The sequence below is a fragment of the Citrus sinensis genome, chromosome 1 (genome assembly GCF_022201045.2).
Source record: "Citrus sinensis cultivar Valencia sweet orange chromosome 1, DVS_A1.0, whole genome shotgun sequence".
NCBI lineage: Eukaryota > Viridiplantae > Streptophyta > Magnoliopsida > Sapindales > Rutaceae > Citrus > Citrus sinensis.
This window is the reverse complement of record NC_068556.1, coordinates 3,533,502-3,551,266: the sequence shown is the minus strand read 5'-3', so window position 1 is coordinate 3,551,266 and position 17,765 is coordinate 3,533,502. Positions and strand designations below refer to the sequence as shown.

At 35.2% G+C, this 17,765-nt stretch overlaps 2 protein-coding genes across 7 annotated transcripts; one reads left to right on the top strand and one right to left on the bottom strand.

Moving 5' to 3' along the window:
* Positions 1-2,625: 2,625 nt before the first annotated feature.
* Positions 2,626-10,011, bottom strand: LOC102623930 (tryptophan--tRNA ligase, chloroplastic/mitochondrial). 6 transcript variants are annotated; one of them, XM_006475947.4, is made up of 15 exons: positions 9,829-10,010; positions 9,564-9,728; positions 8,986-9,073; positions 8,402-8,467; positions 8,100-8,189; positions 7,906-8,028; positions 7,184-7,255; positions 6,865-6,977; positions 6,721-6,742; positions 6,565-6,630; positions 5,703-5,759; positions 4,950-4,996; positions 4,731-4,812; positions 3,994-4,027; positions 2,626-3,119 (listed from the first exon to the last, which is right to left on the bottom strand). In XM_006475947.4, exons 1-15 carry the CDS (start codon positions 9,894-9,896, stop codon positions 3,109-3,111), a joined length of 1,104 nt encoding a protein of 367 aa, XP_006476010.1. In that variant the 5' UTR covers positions 9,897-10,010; the 3' UTR covers positions 2,626-3,108. The 6 variants fall into 6 exon arrangements, with proteins under 6 accessions (XP_006476010.1, XP_006476007.1, XP_006476008.1 ...); XM_006475944.4 differs by having other exon boundaries at positions 3,938-4,027; positions 9,829-10,008; XM_006475945.4 differs by having other exon boundaries at positions 3,938-4,027; positions 9,564-9,719; positions 9,829-10,008.
* A 721-nt stretch (positions 10,012-10,732) lies between these two features.
* LOC102624769 (tryptophan--tRNA ligase, cytoplasmic) lies at positions 10,733-16,423 on the top strand. Its single transcript, XM_006475948.4, has 12 exons — positions 10,733-11,154; positions 11,256-11,375; positions 11,629-11,814; positions 12,823-12,874; positions 13,056-13,121; positions 13,525-13,611; positions 14,699-14,791; positions 14,985-15,065; positions 15,175-15,246; positions 15,582-15,650; positions 15,776-15,886; positions 16,082-16,423. Exons 1-12 carry the CDS (start codon positions 10,943-10,945, stop codon positions 16,130-16,132), a joined length of 1,200 nt encoding a protein of 399 aa, XP_006476011.1. The 5' UTR covers positions 10,733-10,942; the 3' UTR covers positions 16,133-16,423.
* The last annotated feature ends 1,342 nt before the right edge of the window (positions 16,424-17,765 follow it).

Genomic DNA, 17,765 nt, shown 5'->3' with positions numbered 1-17,765 from the left:
TATTAAAAAAAAAATCTATCTCGTAACTTCAATTTTAAAAATATTATCATGGGTGCACATGATTAAAATTTAATTATTTTTTATATTTTAATAGTTTTTGATAGCTATTAAATCATCACTTTATATTTTAATTGGAAAAGCACTTAAGTTCCGAGATATTGATAATTGTAACCTTATCGATAATTATTACGAACCATACATTCATTTAAGTTTCTGCTGCTTTTTGTACTGCAAATGTCAAATAAGCTGACCGCTCTGGTGATCGCGTTATTGATTAAAAACTATTTTAAGAGGGATTAATTTCAATTTACCCCCTTCATAAATTGTTTATGCTTAAAGTACCTCTAAATTATTATAAATCAAAATTTAACCCTAACTATTGTTGAGAACATTTTTCCCTCATCTCTCTAAATAGTAATTGAGGACAAGTTGAGGTTTCCATTAATTTGCGAATAATTCGAAGATAATTAATTTTATTAGTTGGGTTAATCGAAAGTAATCCCTATAAGCGACAGGACATGGTAAAGTAGATATAGATTATCTAACTAATTAGTAGCTTGTAGATAAAGCATAGCGGCAACGGCATCACTAATATCCGGTCCGTGCATTGAGTAAACATGTAACCCTCGTAACATGTTTTAACCAGTCGACGTACCATCTAGGCTACTGATACAACATGATTGGATTCAAATCAGTAGCCGCAGGCACGTGGCAGACAGAGATTAGACTGTGAGGGCGGGTGCGTGCCTAGTGCTCCTGCGGGGAGCAGGAGCGGCATGTCCAATTTAACCTCGAAGCAAATCCTGGAATTTTCTTCCCAGGATACGTCTCTGTCAAAGTCCCCCATATTAATCCAAGGTCGCTAAAATGGCATCCCCTATTCTTTTTATCTTTTCCAGCAATAACGGCGCAGAAACTTTACCCGACAATTTTTTTTTTTCACTTGATCATAATTTATTCACCTTGTAGGCGAATAATGAACAGAAATCTACACTCCTAAAAGGCAGAATCATTGATAAAATTAACCACCCTCTGCGGATAGCCGAATATCATCAATCAACGGTTATACAACAGCAAGAGATCAGTAGAAATCATGTACATGGTCCATTTTGCATCATCCATACAAAGAGAAAGCAAATTCTTATAATTTTGCGATTTCACTCGAATAGCAAACAGGCTGTAGTTAATTTCGGCGAGTTTTTAAAAGTACCAAATAATATCACAACATAACCTTAAGAGAATGAATCAGCGAATGAGAAAAAATGCGAAATTTCTCAAATTGGAAAACATCCGGTAATGATTGAAATGAGAATGAGAACATTATTACCTTTAGATGAGAAGACAAATCTTTCTCGGTCCGTCTGCTATTCTCAGGAAAAAGATAAATGTTAAAAGAAGGTTGAGCAGAGATGCTCCCTTTATTCCTTTGCCCCCACTCTAGAAAGAGCGAGACGGCGGGGAAAGAAAACTTTTCAGGGTCATTGACTTTTTGAGTCTCTGTCCTATGCTTTATGCAGATGCGTGGTCACATACCTCCTTTGTGAAAAAGGAAACAAAGGTTTGTGGGTGGATGGGTGGGTGAGTGGGTGGACGGAATGGGATGAGAATATGAATAGTTCATCTACTACTGGAAGGATAGACATTCTTTTCTTTTGGAATCCCACTGTAAACATTATAAACCCTACACGCAATATCAGGATTTATAAACAACTTCGAGGGGAAAAACGAGATTTCCTCACCAATCATAGCCGGGCCGGGTCTCACAATACCCGGACCCGATGCCCTTTTTTTTTGCTTGGGCCGAGTTTTTAAGCCCGGCACCAGTTCGGGTACTCGGGATTTATATTTTTAATACTATATGTGTATATTTTTGTATAATTTTATAAGTTTTAAGTTTATTTCAATAAAATTTAACATAAAAATATAAACTTTAAGTGTTTAAAACTTTATATATGTGTAATAAATAAGTTAAATAAATATAAATATTTAAAATAATATATATATTTTTAATATTTTTTAATAAAATCCGAGTTCTGGGCCAAGCTCCGGATTTATCAAGTGATATCTAAGATCAACCCGACTTCATACCCGGCCCACAACGCCCGGGGGAGGTCCGGATCTAGACCGGACGGATATTTTTGCCACCCCTAACCAATCAGCACACTATTGGCATTTTCAGTGCACTTATATCAGCACACTTAACAAACCATCTAAAAAGTACAATGGGAATAATTTACTGCATAATTAATAAACAACTTGCATGCATATCATGGATAGTAGTAGGTTCCTACTAGGGAATAGAACAAGATTTCTTATCTACGCTTGGAATTGAACCCTATACCCTAATCCATTTATTATTTAGGTGTATTTAGAGCATTATAACTAACAGCGTCAGCTTTCCTTGGTTTAAGAGACTAGCAGTCTTCCACAAGGTAACAGTCCTGATTAAACACTATGCACCAAGGGCATTAATTTATAAAACAAAAGGCATTGAAACTAGCAAGTGTGAGAATGCGACATATACTTGCTAATCAGCTTATGAATGCATAGGAAAAATGACAGATAATTAGCCATTGAGCATGCAAGCAGTTGCACCAATAAGAAGAATAAGTAGAAAATAACAGATTGGGATCCTCAACAGACTTAAGTGAATTGTATTATATCTAACAGCAAATACAAGCGAAACAAGATTCGCTGAATAGTCAATTCAAAAAAATTACAAATAGAGTGGAGAAAGGAAGACAAGAAGTCCATTGATTAACAAGGAATAAAAGGTGCACCTGTCTGGACGAAAGAGGTGGAAGCAACAGCAACAAAGAATTTGTGGACTCCCAAAAAAGTTCTCTTTTTCACTCACTGAGAATATTCTCATGTGCATACTCCAAAAGTTTGTGGGCAATGATGGGTCATCCAAAATTTAATTTTGAGGTAGCTGTATTGTAGATCTTTTTTCTCGAAAGTTTTTCCACAAGCATCGGTTCTGCTTAACGCCGCAAGAATCCCATTGCCTGGTAGACATTATTGAGAGTAGCATCCGCTATATCTGCAGCTTTTGCAGCGCCATCTGCCAGGACTTTGTCCAAATAAGCTGAATCAGACATTATTTCCTCATAGCGAACCTACAACAGTGGCAAAACCTAATTGATGATGGGACATGTTTATCAGTAATAATTGAAAATCAGCAGTAGAAGACAAATAGGCAACTTTTCCAACAAAAGGAAACAATCTCAGTACAGTTGTTAGAAGAGTGGGGCAACTGTTAAGAGTCAAATAGTGTGGAATACAAATACAAGTTCATCCACTGACCCACATAAAGCAGAGAAAAAAAGAATTTGCGTTCGAGCACCAATTATTTATAACTATACAGATGCAAACATTAAATAAAAAGAAGAAAACAAAGTGGAGAGATCAACTTGCTTTCAAATCAACTTGAGTTGCAGAATCAAGCAAAATGTTATGCTTATCAGACTGCAGTGTCATGCACTGGCCAGTACTTAAACTTGACATCAGTGTATGCCAAAATATTACATGGCCTATACCAGATGTATCTCGTACATAAGCAATGATTCAGGCTATTAGACTCTTATTTTTAGAATTAGATTACGGAACAGATTAACCCCCCCCCCCCCCCCCCACCCACCGCGCGGCTTAAGTGCATATAACATTATTTTCTTCCCCAGCTACATATATTTATTTGTTGGCACTCAAGCATGTAAAGAGAGTACTCCATGTTTCATGTCAACAACCCAAGAATTTTATCTAGTGTCCTACTACTTTTAGGTGCTTACTAGAAATTCCAAACAAGCTTGGAACAATAACTAATATTATATTTATATGAAAGTATAAGAAATCATCATTGCAAGTACACAAATGTACCCTGCACCTTAAACTCTTTTTTCTTAATTTCTAAGCAAAGCACCATATATAGAGTTAAGACCTGTATGGGATGCAGATGCTCAATCAAAGCATCCGTCAGAAGGGGTTTAAACGTACCCCAGTTCATATTTTGGCATTCCTCCGCAACTTCCTGCAATAGAAGTTCATGAGAATTACTTCAAGTGTGGAATATGTAATAGTTGTCACTATTCGTATGCACACATATATAAATAAGAATTCAGATGAACACATATTTGACATTGGGAGAAGAATTTTGCCAAATGAAAAGATGAAAATGATATTCTATAGTGTGATGCAACAACAGGTTAGCACTTGTGGGACAGATAAGGCCAAAGGATGCATGATTAGCGCCACAGTTGGAACTCCTGATATATACCATATGCATGCATGATGCAAATATCAACTTCTAAATAAAGATCATCCACAGCCTCAAATAAAATACTAGACTCAAATTGGATTCATAAACTGATATACTCAACAATAAGGGTTAGGTTTTGGGAATTGAAATCTGTTTTTGTTCACGTAACATTCATTTCGTGTCACAAGCAGGTTGTAATCCAAGACAAAATTATATCTTTAAATATTATTCTAGTTAACCCTTCCAGGAGTCCAAAGTGTCAGGTTTATCCACAGGACAATGCCTAAGGGATGTCATATCATTTAAACAACCAAATTGGTAATCAAGATTCAATAGAGGCTCTGAATCTCAACTACAAAGTTTATTTTCCAGTATCACAAGATCCAATCAGAATAATAAATTTTTAGTAATAGAATCTGAATTACAAGCTTACAGCAAAGAACTGCAACCAAATTACAAAACATAAATTCCATACCCCTTTGGTCTTCCCTGAAATGAGCTGATAAATCGAAAGAAGATTGTTGCATTCAGGTCTTTCCAGATTGTCAAATTCCAGACTGTAAGAGTTACAGAAAATGAGAGACACATAAAAGAGTATAAGACCTCACAGAGGAATCAGTCAACTAGAAAGAAAGTAATAAGAAAACAACAGTAATTCAATGACTTCCAAAATCAGGACAGATTAAGAGTTCACCCAGCAGATGAGTCGGTTTTGCAACGTTTAATCTTATTTGCTATTACCTACATGGCAAAAGTTAAAGAGAGGAATGAGACAACATCAGAAACTAGCTTCCTCTTATAAACATGTATAACATCTAGATATTAAAAAAAAAAAATGCAAAATTAATGTCCTGATACCTGAGAAAAACCATACCTTAGATGCGTAAGGATGGCAGTATATTGCAGTGAAACATACCTAAGAGAAGTCACTTGAATACAATTTCTCTTTCTACAGCTTAAAGCCAGACTAATCATGATTATAGCAGCAGATTAACTTCGTCATGTATTATTACAAGCCAATTCTATGAGAGTGGTCCACAATTGGTTTTTCTTTTTCGGAGGTATAAATAAACATTAACTTTTAAAAATCCAACTTATATTTAAAATTGAGGATATAACGTAAAACTATTAAAACAGCTTATGGAGTCCAATACCTATTTCTAAAATATTTATCAAAGGTAGCCTGCAAGTCAATGTGAGATTATATTCCAGAAACCTAATATCATCCTCTATTCTCTATGATAAAGCAATGTTCAAATTAAAAGTAACTTGTATTAGCTCAGTTGACCAAGCAACCTGCACACTGACGCGGACTGGACCAAAATACAAAGAAGCATATCATTTACACTTAAACCTAGATAACATCAATGAACTTATAATTCACATTATAGTGCTACACAAGGTTCATTAAGAAAGTCAAGAAACGGCGAAAAAATTTGTGACTCACATCTTTGGGGTCAAGAAGATTGATTCGAGACTGATCAGAAGGTGCAGACTTGGACATCTACAAAGTTGATAACCACAACAATTGTCAGCAATAACCAAAAAGATCTTTATCTGATATTAATAATTGTTAATTGTTCTTTCTTAGGTCCAAAGCTAGGTTGCTACAATTTGTAGTCAAGTAAATACCACACTGTCTCCGCAATCACAGAAATGAAAGGGACATTCTAAGGCTAGATACAGAGACATAATTGAATGAACATCAACATTCATAAGCAACTGGCTATGGAGATTGAGGAAAGGCCTTCATATATGTGAGAACATGCTTTTATTTTGAAAGATAGGATTGTTTGCTACCAGCTCCTCAAGAGCTTCTGAAAGGAATTGGGAAAACTGCTCTTGAGATAAGTGAAAAACTTTAAACTTATTTTTTTGTGGGGGGTGGTTGGAGGAGGGGGGGAGGGGAGAAAAGAAGAGAAGTGTTCTTGAACCCTTCACTCTACATGTCCTCAAGATTCAGGCATTCAAAGAATTTAAGTTTTGCCCGTTATCTTGAGGTTATGTTCACAGCAGTCATAACAAGAATGGCAAAAGAAAGTGGGAGAATGGCATTCATAATAAAAAAGTGGGAGAGTTTCATCCTTGAAAAGTAAGGAATTGCCAACATTAACTCCCATGAGCAAACCTCCGAATGATCAAAAGTTCCAAAAAAAAAAAAAGGGAATATGAAATACCATAGGTGGGAACATAATAAGTCATATTTTATTTCTCGTATTTACTCTCTTGATTGATACCCATATAAATATATTCAATCTACCGCATAAAAAATCTATAACGTAGAATACACTACGTTAAATGGTTAAAACCTTGGAAAGCCCATCAGTAAGGGACATAACTCGGGCTCCCGCTGGTGGTATTAGGGGTTCCGGTACCTACATGAGGAAACACATTTGGTAAAGAATACTCCATTGCTTCAGAGATACAATTATGAGCTGAACCAGGTATCAAGAAAGAGAATCCACCTTAAAAATAGCACCTCCCCGCCTGTGATCAATATACAACATATGAATGACCAAGTGGAGCAAATAAATACAAGAGCATGACAACATAAAACCTGTTGAAATGAGTATTATCCAAGTCCAAATCAACTTATAATTTCTTCTTACCCTCCTAACTTCTTCCATTTCCTTCCTCCATATAAGTAATTAACACGCTCAGCCAATTCACGGGTCAACTCCAGATGCTGTTTCTGATCCTCACCAACAGGGACAAAATCGGACTGCAGGGGCACACTGCAATTTATAAGAATCATGCATATTCATGATAAATATCAGCATATCATGAATATGCAAAGGCATAGAAGTACACATCAAACTCTCTATGTTATACTCTTTTGATAAACAATACAAACTAAATAATTAAAAAGAAACTTCCAAGAAAAATATTTCATGCCCTATTGAAAGAGCTGCAGGCCTTAATGACCACCTGATATAAAAGAATATCAGAAGCCATCAGAACAGGATAAGTCAAGAGCGCAACTCCAACATTTTCATCCCCCTGCAGAATAAAAGTCAAAGAAACACAATCAATTTGAATAAATAGAAACACCAGTACAATACACTACAGAAGTAATAGAAAAGCAAGATAAAATCAATAAAAGAACCAACAATCTCCACTCATGACACAAATGGTATACACCGAAAGAAAAATTAACAGGTAATAATGGCAATGAATATTAAATTTAAGATTACACACCATTAGCCTCTTGTAGGACCTGATAACCAAAAAGATGATCTTAACCTTTGACTTCATTACCCAACAATTCAGTGGAAGTTTTTTCTGATGTCTTCAGAGTTGAGTGCTTAGATGAAGCCAACAAATAAGCAGATTGACGTTTGCATAAATAAAATTCATTCACATTTCACTACTAGAAGAACAAAGTGTAGTAGTGGGGGTTTTCCTGTTTAGGTTAAAGATTTTAACAGTAGGACTGCTCCAAATGCCCTGAGCACTGACCTAGTTCATGTGCATGAGCATTAAAGTCTCATTGATAAGAAGTGTATGGGGTAACACCAGAATTTGCAAAACAAATTAATAACAAGAAATGTATGCGCTCTCTCTCTCTCTCTTTTTCTCTCACACAAAAAATAAAATAAAATAATATAACAGTGATGACAGATGGGGCTGTCATACAGCTACAAACGCACCGCCTTATGAGATTTTTCCTTAAATTGAATCATTTTGTTCAGCCAACCAATTGGTGTTGCAGAACTTAGTAGCCACATCAACTCTAAATGAGCGCGAACATGAGACTGCACAAAAACAGAAGCCTGCATGTCCAATTCAAAGTTAATTCTTTATAGTTTGAACTGAAATGCTCACATTGCTAAAGACAATAGACCTTGGAGTTGTCTATCCCGCATGCCAAGTAAATAGCTGCAGTTTCTCGTGTTGCTTTAGATAACTGTTGTGTATCATACGGTAATGTAATCTATACAAACAAACATAAAAGTAAAAGGTAGAGTTAAAAATAGTCTGCAATTACTGCTGTAAGAAAACCCAGTTCAAATGATTTTGTAATCTATAAAAACAATCATGTGGATTTTGTTAATTTCCTTTTTTTCTTTTTTTGAATGAATTAATTTACTTTTCAGTCTAAAAATTGGTTATACAAAGACAAAAGGAATAGTTCGAAAGATATACCGCATGGAGATCGACAATGAAAAAGAGAGTCTCATATGAATTCTGCAACATCAAATCACAAAAGGGCTACGAAATCACAAAACCAAAAAATGATGAAAAACTGCCAAAAAAAAAAGAGGGTAAAAGATGTAAACTAATAAAGGTGACAATTACTTCAAATGAGATCATCTTAACCAGTCCTGTTAGAAGCCCAAATCATTACACAGATTGAAAAATATAAATTCAGGAAGTTGACAACAATTTCACTTCCTCAACCAGCTAGCATATTTGGTTTTTGAAACTGACATGCAACATCTACTAAAAGTATAAAGTATGAAAAACAAGTATGCCAACCTATTATTCATGCACAAAAGGTGCCAAGGATTTATTTGAGAAAAAAGGTGCTATGCAAAATACTGGAAGAGAATAGTATCAGCAGCAATACGAGACCACTATCAAAGCATTCCAAAAAGGTCGTAAGCAAAATAATTGGATATCAGATTTACATGAAAAAATTATGGCATTATGTCTATTCAACAACAGAGTCATTTTCAAGTTAAGTTATAGTGCCTCATCTGAGAATACACAAGAGATAGTCAGACTACCTGAAGCGCTATCCAATTTTTTATGGCACCAAGATAATTTCCAAGGTGGATAGATCCTGTTGGCTGCACTCCGGAGACTATCCTCTTTCTGCAAACAAATCGGTCAACTTAAATGAAAAATCATCTGAAAATAGGAGAATAATGAGAAGGAAAACATGTTGAAATTGTCAGTGAACATTCTGTTTTTTTTCACAATTCAATTAGGTAGCAATTAATACCAAAACAAGCTCAAAATTCATCAATAAAGATACTATATTTCTAAGTAATCCTAATGTAGATTATCATTGTGATACACACTAATCCATTGCATTGTCAGTAATGCGAAGTATACAAACTGATGTGACATGAAACTATTGATTTGATAAAAATAGAAAAGTGAGTGACAACTAATGATAGCAAATAATGAAAGCCATCCCTAGCATATCATTCAATCGTTATTGCTTTTCAAGTATATAATCTTTAAATATATCGATATACAAACAAGTAGAAAACAAAATTATGAGAAATTATTCGTGCTTATCTGTTTATTTGTGAAGAAGCGAAACTTACTTAACAGAGCTTGAAGAAGCGAAACTTACTTAACAGAGCTTGAAGAAGCGACCGGAGCAGTCGGTTCCGACAGCGAGACATTGCAGTAACAACGGAAACCACAGCCGTTGTGTGTTGCAAGGTTTCTGTTTTGACGAATTAGCCCCGGTGTTTTACAATATTTACTTGGAAGTCCACCGCGAGACCTGCATTTTCTTAATTAGCAAAAGCAAAATGGCAATTTAGCAATGAAGCGTTGGAGAGAATTTCGTTAGTCAGTTGAAGATGATAAAGGAGGTGGGAGATTGAGAGTACAGTGAAGAAACGAGGCGCGGGGAGGAGTTGGAGACGATGAGAAAGTGAGAGAGAAGGGCGCGGCCCATTGTGTAACTTGTGTTTGTGTTGTGTTGTTTGGTTCCTGGTCTCGTCTATTTTATCCGTCGAGCGGATAGACGGGCTATACGACTGAGAAAGAAAGAGAGCCAAGTGCGGATGCGTTAAAAATGAAAATATGAAATCAATTTGAAAATCTCGCAGGCTCCGTAAATTTAGAAAGTAGTAAAGTTTTTAATAAAATAAAATAAAATTTTATGTTTACAATCTTATCCCACTCCATTATAAACTACTACTCAGATTGGATATTCAATTTATATTCTCTTCGAACGATATTTTAAATAACAATCACGATAAAATTATGTTGCAACTGTTATATGGTACAACAGTTGCTTCCAGTCATTAAATCTATAATTACACTGTTATACTAATTAAATTTAACGATTGGAAGCAATTGTTGTATCGTACAACAGCTGTAACATAAAAAAACCCTATCAATTATGTCCACTTGTCATTCGATCTTTGGACTTATGAGAGCAGTAATTGAGACTAATGATTCGAGTCCGGACTCACGCCTCTTCAATTAGTAACGATTGGAATCTTAAGGGCTAATGTAATATGAGTTGTGTAATTATATTATCAGTGTAAAAGAAAAAAAATATCAATCATATGATTCGTATCCATATCTATCCTTCATCTGATTTGAAATTAAAAAAAGCGTGATGAGCGAAAGCCCAATCCAAGACCGAATCATAGCTGTCGAATTCTGTGCTTAAGCTTTAAGCGAACCGCATCTGAGTTGACATGATTGCTGGGCCAAAAATATTCGGCTCGGCCCAATTTAACAACTCTATTGCCTACAACCCCTACATTATTCATTTATAGTCTCTCCTTATTTAACTCAAATCAGTCGGAACACTCCCCGCCGGCGCCGTTATTCCGTCTCCCTTAGTCCCGCGATTGTGGCCACGACGACTCGCCGCTGAACCTTCGAATTTCAGCCAAGCGATCACCGTTGGCCTCGCCACTCTGCTTGCTATTGGAGCTGGAGTACTTGGAAAAGTATTAAAGCATAAACAAGCAGTCAGTCAAAGAGATGGATAAGAATGAAGAGAAGCAACGGGAAGAAGAAAGAGAGCAAGTGGTGAGTCCATGGGAAGTCTCATCTTCAGGAAAAATAGATTACGACAAACTCATCGACAAATTTGGATGCCAGCGACTCGACCAGTCGTTGGTAGACAGAGTCCAACGACTCACTGGCCGCCCTCCTCACGTCTTTCTCCGCCGCGGTGTTTTCTTTGCCCACCGGTTTTTTTTCTTTCTTTCTTTTTCTCACTATTTTATATTCATTATTATTATTATTATATGTTTCTTTAGTCTTTTGATTGATTGCGATGAAACTGGGGCAGAGATTTGAACGATATACTGGATGCGTATGAGAAAGGGGAGAAATTTTATCTGTACACGGGAAGAGGGCCATCATCAGAAGCTTTGCATTTGGGGCATTTGGTTCCTTTCATGTTTACCAAGTTAATATTTTATTTTTCTTTAAATTTCAGCTAAATTACTATACTGAATTAATTGAAAGTTTTAAGACAACTATTGTAATTTTTTTTTTTCAGTGAAAATAGATAACTTGGTATAAGCTCCTTTTCAAACTACAATGTGCATTTTTTTTTTTAAATAGCAAAATAGGAAGAGGCAGTTCTATAATCGGCTTTATATTAGTTTTGTTTGTTTGTTTGTTATTTTTTTCAGCTTGTAACAAAATTCGAATAGCAGGTACTTGCAAGATGCCTTTAAGGTTCCTCTTGTTATACAACTGACTGATGATGAGAAGTGCATGTGGAAAAATCTTTCTGTTGAGGAGAGTCAAAGACTTGCAAGGGAAAATGCAAAAGACATAATTGCCTGTGGTTTTGATGTAACAAAGACCTTTATCTTCTCTGATTTTGATTATGTCGGTGGGTGAGTAATTGGATTTATTTTCCAACTATTTTAGAATTTTTTTTTATGTTTATACGTAGTTGATAACCTGCCTATAAAGTTTTAGACTTCAAGTTTTCTTTTTTAGGGATTAATGATTAGGGAATATGAGAGGAAACTGATTTAGAAATTTCCTTCAAAGAATTTATAGATAGTGTTTGGGTTAAAACTTAAAAGATAGCTTAGACATTTATGGAGTCAAAATTGCGAATCGATATAACGGTGTTGAAAATAATTTTTAATTTTTATTTCTTGGGTGTGTGTATGAGAAGGATTATGATTAGTGTTATTGTCATGAGAAATTGTGGTGTTATTTTGAGCTGATGCAAATTTTGGTTTGTTAATAAGCTTTTAGCTATGTTCAAAGTGCCTAAGTTGTCTGTAAGAAATCAATTTGTCATCAGTCCCACTCGCTGTATGTTGATGTACTGGATCATTTCAGTCAGTGGCATGCACACTGAAGGTTATGGTTGAAGCAATTTACCTTGCTGAAATAGATACTAAAATAGATGGCACGTTGTATTTTGAACCTTATAGTCTAACATGCAAGTAGGTTCTTTGACTTGTTTTAACTGAATATCATGTGTTTGCATGTTGTCCAGAGGACGTAGAAACATAAAGGGAAGTTAATATTGGTTGCATGTTCTCTTAAAGACATAGAATCATATATCAGAGTTGATATGGTGATAAAATGTATTATGGGCAAGAATTCCTGAAACTATGGCAACGATTGATTTAAGGGCATTATTGAACAACTATGTTGGGATTGAAAAGTGAATTGTTTTAAGTCATCCCCAAATGTGGAAAGATCCTCATTCATTATGTGCAATGACAAATTGCACCTGTCATTGTCGCAGTTGAGTTCTGAAATTGGTATACATCAGCATCAACTGTTTTAGCTTTTTCTTAAACCTTGACAGGCACATTCTGTCGTACATATTCTACTTAGTTCTTGTGCTGCCCAAGATAATGCGAAAATTTCCTTTGCAGTGCCTTCTACAAGAACATGGTGAAGGTTGCGAAGTGTGTCACATATAACAAGGTGATTATACACTTTTTTCTTTTGCAAATTAATTTCACTTTCCTTGGTTTTCTCTCTATTTGGTATCTTCCCTCCCCCCCCCCCCCCCCCCCTCCCCCCCCCAACACAACAAAAGAAAAAAACTTCAGCTGTATTTGCTAATGATGGCTTTTTTTTTTTGGGGCCTGGTGTTGCTGTTTAGGTGGTTGGCATATTTGGCTTCACTGGTGAAGATCATATTGGAAAAGTTAGTTTTCCACCAGTTCAGGTATGTTATTACACCTTTTTCTGATTACATTATGATTTCCATGTCCATGCTCTTGGGGATCTTGTCTTTAATTGCTTTACTATTATATTTCTCCATGTTATTTTGTTGTGAGCTTAGGAGATGATTTATAAGGTATATATCTGTTATCTAGATTTTTTACTCCTTTTGTTTGCATTTGCACACTTGTTGATGACTTCATTGCATGCAAATTGATTAATTAAACTTCCATAACAAGTATACTCAAACTAGATCTGTATAACTGTCTATTATGAATATCATGCCTTTTCTAAATGGCAAATACCACAAGTGTACCGCTTCAAAGGAATTAAGCAACAAATGAATATTGCTCGGGTAATGTTTGTATATGGGAATGACTTCTATGCTTTATTTTCGGTTAATGCAGGCGGTTCCATCATTTCCAAGTTCTTTCCCACACCTTTTCTCAGGCAAGGATCACCTTCGTTGCTTAATTCCTTGCGCCATTGACCAGGTGGGGAGTCCTTTTTTTTTTGGTGTAAATGAGACTTGTTGTTTAATTTGAATATACTTTTGGATCATTTTAATGCTTAATAAATTGTAATTAAGGGCATGTTTGGAACACTACATTGCATAACATTAGGATATTATTCCTTATTAAGATAATGCTATCCGATGTTTGGAATGAAAAAAGGACCTATGGCGTTGCATTAAATTTTAAATTAATGCAGGATTTCTAGCATTAAATATATCCCATATTGGGTTTATACCGCGCAGCATGAGATTTGTCTTTTAACTACATTAATTTTCATTAAATCATTTTCTTTATTTGTTTAATTTTAAACTAAGGTTGTTTGGTTAATGGAAGCCACTTCCGACCACTGTTAGGGCGCCACCACTGCCTGCTGGATTTTAATGTTCATTGAAGTTCATTTTGGTGCCATTGTAATTCTTATTTTTGGGTCTACACAACAGTATAAGTATTACTGGAAACAGAGCTTTAGTTCGTCATACGACTACGGCGAGTGGAAGCTCTATTGGTGGTAATACATGAACCATTGAGTAGCTCTGGTGATGAGGACTCCAATAGTACCAAAACTGTCATAAATGGATACCGATGATTGCAGGTGGCGGTTCGTGGTGGTTGGCAATGATAAATTTTTTATTTATTTAAAAAATAAATAATAAATTCAATAAAAATAGAAATATAAAATATTATTATATAATTAATGCAATGCAATGATATGTCATGCAATACAGCTAATGCGATGGTTTCTAGTGCAATTCACCCTAAGCACAATATTCTCCTGAAACTCAACTGTTTTTGTTTAATAATGAATGCAATCGTTTATAAGGCATGCAATATATAAAATATAGAGTAGTATACATACAAACACTTGAAATTGTAGCTCAACTACAGTTTAAAATTTATTTCACTAGTCCTCGCAATATTCAACTGTTTTAATATGAGGACCATTTTGGGAATATATAATGGTTGTTTGGCTTAGTAGATTGTCAAGAAACTTTTTGAGGTGGTTAGCATTTATTTATTTATTTTGATTCTGTTTTTTCATTAATGTCTTTGAGTAGTGATTTTTCAGGACCCTTACTTCAGAATGACACGGGATGTTGCTCCTCGGATAGGTTATCACAAGCCTGCATTAATTGAGTCGTCATTTTTCCCTGCATTGCAGGTATTATATTGTCTGGCTTAAAATTATGCTGGTAAATGATTGAGAGTCTGGATATGTACATGTATGTGGCCGAGCTTAGTTCTAACATTTGATGATAAAGACATTCAGTGAAGAATTTATTTCTTATACTCTGATAGTTGGTTTGTTGATGTAGAATCATTGATCTCATTGCTTTTGTAACCGATACCTGCAGGGGGAGACAGGAAAAATGTCAGCTAGTGATCCTAATTCTGCCTTATATGTTACTGATTCTGCGAAGGCTATTAAGAACAAGGTTTGATTCTGAAACTGCATAGCTCCTCTTCTACATGGCTGTTTATTATTATATGGGGCTACTTTATATTTTTATGACATGCAATAGATCATTCTATTGAAATGTGCAGATAAACAAGTATGCATTTTCTGGCGGACAAGAAAGTGTGGAATTACATAGAAAATTAGGGGCAAATCTTGAGGTACTGGAAGTCTTGTTTCTTCAAATTTTTACTTTATTTATTTAGTATTGTCATATATGATGATGGATGTCAGATTTTCTAAGTTGCTATTTCGAATATGATGTTAATGCGGTAATTGTTTATCCTGCCTTTTCTTTTCTTTTTCTCCCCTTTTATGAGTATAAAGGCAAATGGACCCAGAAATGGAAAAGATTCTGAAGGTCCTGCTTAGCTGTCTGTTTCAAGTATCATTTTACTAATGGCCCTGGTTAATTTTCAACTTTCTTGCGACTGCTCGATAGATTCCGGGATTAATGGTTTTGTGATAAATTATCTTTGTTTTTGATATCATCCAGGTAGATATACCAGTAAAATATCTAAGTTTTTTCCTAGAGGATGATGCAGAACTAGAACACATTAAAAAGGTAAAATTGCTTTTTCTAGTTATTTTGATTAATCTCTGGTGATAATTGTTGCTTTATGGTCCTGCAAGTTTTTAAGCATTCATTAAGAAAATAGCTAAGATCCGTTATTCTTGTCCCTCTTCCAGGAGTATGGTGCAGGTGGCATGCTAACGGGGGAAGTTAAGCAACGCCTTGCCCAAGTTTTGACTGAATTGGTGGAAAGACACCAGGTGGCTCGTGCTGCTGTAACTGATGAGGTAACTCTCCTGCATGCAATAACCGAAACCGAATGAAGCTTTTGTAAATTATGTGACATTATTGATTCGATATAGGTGCATTCAGTCACGTCAGATTGTTAGATTTCATGGTGGATTCAATAGAAAATACCAGTTATTAACCTCAAAAGTATTCAGTAATATGAATGCATGTTTTCAATTGTTTGCTTCTTTCAGATGGTCGATGCATTTATGGCAGTGAGACCCCTTCCCAATATGTTCGACTAGTGTTGAGATGATGAACTTGGGCGGATTTCCATCCATTCTATTTCCCAACCTGAAACATGCATGAGAGATGTTTCAGCTTCAAGCTACACATGATGGATTGGATTCCTTTTTTACCAATTTCTTTTCAGAATATCAGTTAAAATAGAGTTTTCCAATGGGACCTTAGAATTAAAGACGTGTAAGATAATGTCAGATGGGATGAGGCTGATTCTCTTGCATATCATAATTTGACACCTAGTGGTTCACTTGTTTGAGCACACGCTGTTATATCCAAGTGTTTAAGCACATCAATCTCTTCAGTCTTCTCCTTGATTTTCATAATCATTCCACCACTTTCATTCTTTAAAATTTGTAACTCAAACTAAGAAGCCGCAACAGGAAAAATCATGCTTCGGTATCGAATCGATCATCCTTTATTATTATTATTATTATTAATTGCATTTGAATAACTACCTTTTTTTTCTTGCATTATTGTGAATCGTATAACGACTACAATACCATAGATAATTTCATTGTTTGGTCTCCGTTAGTAAATGAACTTCTTTAGAAATGCGTTTCAAACTTTCAGGAACGAGAGTTATCCGGTATTTACCGATGGAATGAAAACTTTTAGCCATTATGGTATTTTCATAACTTGGTGAATAAATAATAAAATGAATAAAAAAAATCATAATCAGATCTGTTGTGCTAACAAAGATTGGGGGCTGAATAGCATTGGGCCTGGTGTTTTGAGAGTTGGCTTGTCTACAAAAGGGCAGAGTTGATTGGGCCGACAAGCCCACAACCACTCGTAGCGCTTACTAGAGATTTCATTTCGTAGAGATTCGCAATCCATCAAATAGGCAGGCGAGAGTGTGAGAGATTCGCAATCCATCAAAGGCAGGCGAGGGTGTCTTACGGGGTTTTTAATTAAATACCCTTTAATAGTTTTAAAATTATTTAAATACCTCTTTTTTTTTTTAATTTTCATAGATACCTTAATAAATGTGAGTAAAGTCATAAATACCCTTAATGAATGCATCAAATTTACTCAATGAATTGTCTTCATATTTCTTTCCTCATTTCTTTTACCCAAATCTATTTTTGCTGCCGATTCTCTCAAAATCTCTTAGAATCTCTCAAAATCTCTCATAACCTCTTAAATGAATACATTTATGTATTCATTTCTTTAACACCGAAAAGTTCCTCACATTACAATGTTTTATTTTCACCATTTTTTCTTATATATAGAAATATATGCAATGTAGGTTGTTTAATTATTTTTTTCAGCAATATAACTTATTTATGGCGAAAATGTTTTGCGTTGTGCATTCTTTTGATATCGTGTACGTCATATAGTTAGTCATGTAGGTCGTGTAAATAATATAATCGTGTAAGTTGTGTAGATCATGTAAGAAATATAGTCGTGTAAGTCGTGTAAGTAATAGAGTTGTGTAGGTCGTGTAGTTACTTGTATATGAAATTTGATATTATTGTTTTTATTGTATCATCATATATGAGAAGTGGGCTCGTTCTCACTTCGAGGGGAGGCGTTATGGGATTATGACGACTAACATTGCAGAAAGTATGAATTCTGTTTTAAAAGAAGCACGAACCTTGCCTATTCATAAGTTAACAGATTGTATCATTGACA